The following is a 6,891-nucleotide window of genomic DNA, read 5'->3' as shown; positions in this document are numbered from 1 at the left end:
CTGTCTCTGTCTGTCTCTGTCTCTCTCTGTCTCTGTCTCTGTCCCTCGTCTCTGTCTCTGTCCCTCTGTCTCTGTCTCTCTCTCTGTCTCTGTCTCTGTTTCTCTCATACAGGCAGTTTCTTTCCAAAGAGTTCGTGCACAGAAGACATCACAGGTCTGGAGCAAAGCCCCTAAACAATGACAATAATAGAATAAGACTTGGATTATTAAAGATGTTTGAAGTGTTGAGAGAAATCACTGTGGCCAGGGAGTGGGCCTGGCAGGGGGCACAACTGGGCTGGTACTGAAAGGGAGATGGGAAGGATTTCAGTAGGAAGAAATAAAGGGGTTGGGCAAAGGGGTGGGAAAGATGAGTTCAGGAAAGGGTGGGTGTGCCATTGTATCTGGGCTGGCTCTGCTTTAGACTACGTAAAAAGAGGTGGTGGGAGAGAAGCTTGGACACATGGTGGGGCAATTCTAGAGTCTTTAATGCTTGGCTGAAGAGCTTAGGAAGAAATGGGGAGTTATTTGATGATTTTTGAGCAAGGGTGTGTCATGATCACCCAAGGACGAGGCATGTTCCTTTTTTTTTTCTGAAAAGCATTTTATTGTAGGTGCAATGGGACACAGCTGGACACAGTAAGTTAGATGATTCCAGTTTTGTTGGCAACATTTAAGCATCGTAGTCTGGAGCACGGACATAGGCCTTCTTCTCTCCATTGGGCCGGATCTGTGTTTTGACCTTGGCCACGTCGATGTCATACAGCTTCTTTACGGCCTGCTTGATCTGACGCTTGTTGGCCTTGACATCCACAATGAAGACTAGGGTGTTGTTGTCCTTAGTCTTCTTCATAGCAGACTCAGTGGTCAAACTTAAGATGGTATAGTGATCAAGCTTGTTTCTGCGAGGGGCACTCTTCCGAGGGTATTTGGGCTGCCTTCGAAGTCTTAGTGTCTTGGGCTGGTGGAAGGTGGGGGATGTTTGGATCTTCTTTTTGTGGCTATGGACACCCTTCAGCACCTCCTTCTTGACCTTCAAAGCCTTGGACTTGGCTTCTGTCTTGGGGCGGGGGGGACAACGGCTTCTTTCTTCGCCTTTGGCGCCATCTTGGGGGAAATGGTCTTCCCCGGAGGAGGCTTGTTTCTTAAAGGAGGCTCCAGTCAGTTGTTCAAGCCTTCTTGGTATGTAGCAGTGCCCAGGAAATCCATTCCATTGTCCCTTTCTCTCCCTACAATTCTCTCACAATGGATATTCACTGTTCTTCATTGACATAGCTACCTATTCCCCTGTCCAAAGCTTTTACTAAACTTTCCTGTCCAAGACTTTCTGGATACTTTGGGTACCGACAGATTCTTCAATTTCCCCTCTTGATCTTGTTGGGAATCTTAGGATTTACTAATGAAGGGGACCTTAAAGAGGACCTAGTCGACTTCCCCTTCACTTTGCAGATATGGAAACTAGGCCTAAAGGAGGGAAAGAACTTACCCCAAATCACATAGATAGTGGCCAAGCCAGGATTTAAACCTGGCTGCGTTACACAATGGATAAAGTTCTGAGCCTGGAGTCAAGCAGACCTGAGTTCAAACCCAGCTTCAGATACTTATTAGCTGTGTAACCTTGAAAAGGCCACTTCATTTGTGTCTGCCTCAATTTTCTCAACTGTAAAATGAAGATAAAAATAACATCTACTTCTCTGGTTTGTTGAGAGAACAAAGGGAGACGTCTGTGAAGTTCTCAGTGCAGTGACTGGAGCACAGTAGGTACCCCAGAAAAGCTAGCAATGAAGAAGAAGATGGAGATGAAAAATAAGATGATATTGGCGATGATGATGATGCTATCTTCTGACTTTTGAGCTCCATTTTCTTTTCCCTAGACCATGCTGCTCAAAGTCACACAGGTAATTAGTAGCAGAGAAAGAAGTGGTTTCCATTTTCCATAGTGAAAGTCTCTGGTCTTGGGCTACTTAGGGGGGAGGGGGAAGAATAGGGTCTTAATAGGAGCAGTGATTTAGAGCTGGAAGGACACCAAGAGATCTTTAAATCCAATCTATTTCACAGATGGTGAAACTGAGGCTCAGAGAGGTTATAGTTGACTTGCCCAGGGCTATACAGTCAGTATCTGAAGGACTGAAGGGCTGGGGTCTTCCTGACTTCCAACCACTTAGCCACCTAGCTGCTATGAGAGTCTGATTAGAAGTCCTAGGACCTAATTAGGGTTCCATTAACTTAGCCTCTGAAGGTTACACCCAGAACAGCTCTCGCTTCCTTGGAGATATTTACAGACTACTTAAGGTCATAGATTGGAAGCCTGAAGGGACTTCAGAGGACAACTTTCTCATTCCACAAATGAGGAAACTGAAGCCCAGAATGGAAAAGTAATGTACGCAAGAACCAGGATTTGAATGTGGGGACTCTGGCTCCCAATCCATCACTGCTTCCACTGTACCAGCTGCTGAAGAGTTAGGGGAATATCATTATTGTTGAATCTATCCTGCCAGAATGACCCATGCCTGAGGATGGTCTTGTGACTGGTGGGTGAGATATTCCTTCCCCAAGGAAATATTGCTGGGGGTTTGAGGAATCATCTCCCACCACATTTTTATAACAACATAACTCACATTCACATTTCCTAACCAATTATTTCATGTGATTCTCTCAATAACCTCCAGAGATAGGAAGTATAGTTGTTATATCCTTTTTTTATGCCTATACATAAGTATGAGAGACAGGACTGGAACCCAGGTCTAGTGAATCCAAGGGAAGCCTTCTTTCCAGTCTACCTGCCCTCCTTTCCATCAAGCACTGAGACTATCTTATGCAAATTATTGAGAATATTAGAGCTGTGTGCCCAGAGGGCCCACACCCCCTCCTGACTGGAACCCCATTGCAAATATCTTCCTAGGAATGGATTCCCTCGGGATCACTGTATTTCTTTCTCCACTAATTGGGGTTACATTAATATTACATTGATTTTTTTTTTTTTGTAACCAGAGGGGGAAAGAAAGTTGGGCAGGAGTTTCTTTTTCATCTATATTTGGCCTGGAACCTTTTTCTCTGAGACAGAATGTGCTTTGGTTAACCCAGGCCCTTTTGATCTCCAGAACATCATCCTGCAGGGGGCCAGCCTTTGAAGTCAAGTCTACCTGAATTCTCTGATGGAACAGATATGGCTCTTCACGGGAGACCTCCCTCAGTCACTGGAGGATGGTGTTTCTGACTCGTCCCTTTTCTCATTCCTTCACAATATCTTGTAAAGCTTGTTTCTTACTTCCTATTGCTACTACCACTGAAAGCATGTGATTATCCCGACCATCTCCTGCCCTGTGGCCTCTGCTCAAAATCCATGTGATTCTGAGTGGTAACTACCCTGCTCAAAGCTCCCATCCCTCACCTCCATGCCTGCTTCCTTGCACCCACTTGTGTCAACCTTTTCCCTTCCAGGTTCCTACCCAGATTTACTCCCCTTTTCCATTATCCCACAACCACCAATTCGCTTCAATTCAATAAACATTTATTAAGGGATTGCCATACACAAAGAGGAAGATTCATTCTTGGTATGGGGGAAGAAAGTCTTCGAGTCTGGAGAAGTCACTTAACCCCTTAGGATCCCAGGCAATTTTTCTAAGATTATTAGCTTTAGGGCAAATGCCAATCTATATTGGTAGAAGGAGTTTCCTTATTGAAAGTTCTTACCACTAATGAAATCGTAGATTCAGTCAAAAAACAGATAGTGCAAACACTGGAGTTACAAAAATGAAAATTTTAAAAAAGTTACTGCCCTCAAGGAACTTCCATTATCTAGGAGATCACAAATATAAAAATAAGTATAATCCAAGGACCTCAGAGGAAGGAGACACCAGCGACAGTGGGGGTGGGGTGGGGTAGAGGGGATCAGGAGGGCTTCAGGAAGACAAAGGTTATGAGAGGCAGGGAAGAAGAGCCAGCACATTCTAGGCACAGAGAATGACCTATGCAAAGGCAAGGAGATGAGGGATGGAGTATGTACATTCTAGGGACCACAAATAGTTCAGTTCTTAAGTCCTTCAAAATTGTCTATTTTTGTAATATTGTCATTATTGTATAAAGTATTCTCTTGTTCCTACTCACTCCATGCAACACATTCACACAGGTCTTCTCAGCTTGCTCTGAAAACATAATTTCTAACAGTGTAATAGCATTCCATTCAATTCATGTAACTGATTTGTTTAGCTATTCCTTAATCTGGGGTCATCCTCGATCATTATAATTATATAGCATTAAGTTTTTTTCTCATTATGCTGTTCAATCATCAAGTCCCCTGAAATTCCCATTCTTTGACACTACGAACAAACTGTTCCGATCATTTCTGTGTCTGTGGATCCTATTCCTCTTTCTTTCATCTCTTTGGAATATGGCTTTGGTGGGGGTGCCCTAGCCATGCCGTTCTGTAAGACAAGTCCATCAGTTCAATCAGAAAAAAGCTGGGCAAGGGGCAAGGGAGAAAGGGCACTGGGAGAAAGCATGCTATTTATGCTTCCTTAGACTTCCTCATTAATTAACCCACCTTTGAAGTTAAAAATAAAAATTCCTGGAGGCAGGCTGAGACAGATACATAAATACAGCCCTTGTTAGTCTGAAGCCTTTCAGTAGCTCGGATCCTTCCTGCTTGGGCTGGTGGGTGTGGGCCAAGCCTTAGACACTATTTGGTTGGCACTCTCCTGCATTACATGTTTGGGTTTCCAATCCCACCCTTCATTGAAAGTGAAGCATTCATTTAAAGCATCAGATTCCTCCAGAAACAACTTAAGTAAAACCTCAGAATTCAAAACACAATTTAAAAAAAAGTAACTTTATTTTCCTAGAAAAGCTAGAGAAATTATGCTCTCCCCAAACCGTAAATCGAACCTTTGTTAGCTCGAGATGGGAGTGGTGGGATCTATGAACAGAGTGACTTCTAGACTCACTCTCCCTGCCCAACCCTGATAAAAATGCTGCTTCCTCCAGGAAGTCTTTCTTATTTCCTAGTTGTTAGCATCTCCTCCCCACCACCTAGTTAAAATGCCTTTGTATGACTTACCAGTACACATATCCTCCACTACCCTGGCCCCCAGTGGACTGAAAGCTCCTTGAGGGCAGGGATTATTTCCTCTTTGGTCTTTTTATCCCCAAATAGGCAAAGTGCTTGGCACAGAGCTACTCACATGTCATCTCCTCCATTAGTCTGTGAGCTCCTTAAGGGCAGAGATCCTGATTTTGCTTGGGAAGGTCAGCTGTAGAGTCCCATGAGGAAGGAAGAGGACAACCCTCCTTACGTGGCCACTTTCCTTAAAATGGTGGCCCTGGGAGGAATTCTGGACAGTGGCTCTTTGGTAGGGGCAGTGCTGAGCGTGTGGACTTTGGCAAATGATACTGAGCCCCTCTCCATTCACTGAAGTCGCCTTTCAGAGCATTCACATGAAACTCTACTCAATCAACAATCACTAAATATTTATTAAACATTTACCTCACATGAGCACTGTACTAATGATACTTTGGATACAAGGAGAGGCAAGGCCAGTGGCTGAGCTCAAGGAGCAGGGACCCAGCATTACCTAGAGTCACAACAGAAAAGTTTGACCAAATTGGCAAGTCTCCATGCATCTTAGACTTGGCTGTTGGGCTATCTGGATGCATGATTCCCAATTATAGCTGAGGAATGGGGCTAAACTTCTTTTACCCTAAAAATCTGACTTTTTCCTACATGACAACATGCCAGTTGCCAAAGCTACACTCTCTGCCTATTTCCACTATTTGCTTTCTTTTTTTTCAGATAGATAATTTTACTGATAGCTTTTTAAAAATCATTTGTCTCCTTGTGTCCCTGCCCTTCTTTGTTTTCAGTGCCTTCCCTTGTAACTAATAACATTGAGTAGAAAAGAAGGAAGAAAAGGGGAAAAGAATCAGCAAAATATCTCCATATGTGCCCCCAAATTTGATGATCTAGTAGCCTCCCCACCCCCCAGCCTCTGCAAAGGAGAAGCATGTCTTCTGACATCTCCTATTTGAGGCCAAGCTTATTCCTTTTTGATTATTTAATAATGGTTATTCTTTCCATTTACAGCAAATTGGCAGTGGGAGCACCATGTAAAAGTGATTGGCATAAGCCCAGCCCCCAGAATGCATGTAGACTAAAGCTAATATACACAGAGGCTAGTATTGCCCTCCGCCATCTTCCACCGTCCCCCCAAGCCCCTGCCACGGAACAGTTAGAGGGTTTTCTGAGCTCCAGTCCCTCGTTCCTTATAAGGTAATTCAGAAAATACTCTTATTTCAATAGTTCAGACACTCCATTACTTTACGATAGGGCAGCCTAATAGTTTATGGTTTATTGTCTAAAACTCCCATCTTTCTTCACAAAGATGAAAAAAATTTGGAAGTACCCAATGCTGAAGGGGTTGCACAAAGAGAGGAATGCAAATGATATAATGCTGATACTGGAATGGCTAGGTGGTGCAGCAGATATAGTGCTGGACCTGGAGTCAGAAAGACTCATCTTCCTGGGTTCAAATCCAACCTTAGACACATACTAGCTGTGTGACCCATGGCAAGTCACTTAACCCTCTTTGCCTCAGTTTCCTCATCTCTCAAATGAGTTGGAGAAGGAAATGGCAAACTACTTCAGTATCTTTGCCAAGAAAACCCCAAGTGGGGTCACAAAGAGTCGGACGTGACTGAAATGACAAAATAACACTAAACAAAGGAACAATAATAAAGTGTTGGTGCAGATAGAAATTCAGTGCACTATGGAAAGAAGTTAGATATTATCCTAGAAAAAACGTAGGGCCTATTTCCTTCGACAGTGACATCCCACTGCTAGGTACATACCCCCAGGAGGTCAATGACAGACAGACAGCTTTCTTATACAGATGAGACACTTGATGCAGGACATTCAAT

At 43.7% G+C, this 6,891-nt stretch overlaps 1 protein-coding gene across 1 annotated transcript; it reads right to left on the bottom strand.

The window, feature by feature from the left end:
- Nucleotides 1-652: 652 nt before the first annotated feature.
- On the bottom strand, nt 653-3,376 carry LOC138164738 (large ribosomal subunit protein uL23-like). Its single transcript, XM_069092706.1, has 2 exons — nt 3,371-3,376; nt 653-1,123 (listed from the first exon to the last, which is right to left on the bottom strand). The coding sequence occupies exons 1-2, from the start codon at nt 3,374-3,376 to the stop codon at nt 653-655; spliced, it is 477 nt and encodes a 158-aa protein (XP_068948807.1).
- Between the last annotated feature and the right edge of the window lie 3,515 nt (nt 3,377-6,891).

This window comes from Petaurus breviceps, unplaced genomic scaffold (assembly GCF_028583685.1).
Source record: "Petaurus breviceps papuanus isolate PSGF00001 unplaced genomic scaffold, PetGlider_PUasm1.0 207, whole genome shotgun sequence".
Classification (NCBI taxonomy): Eukaryota; Metazoa; Chordata; class Mammalia; order Diprotodontia; family Petauridae; genus Petaurus; species Petaurus breviceps.
This window is presented reverse-complemented; position numbering and strand designations above follow the sequence as displayed.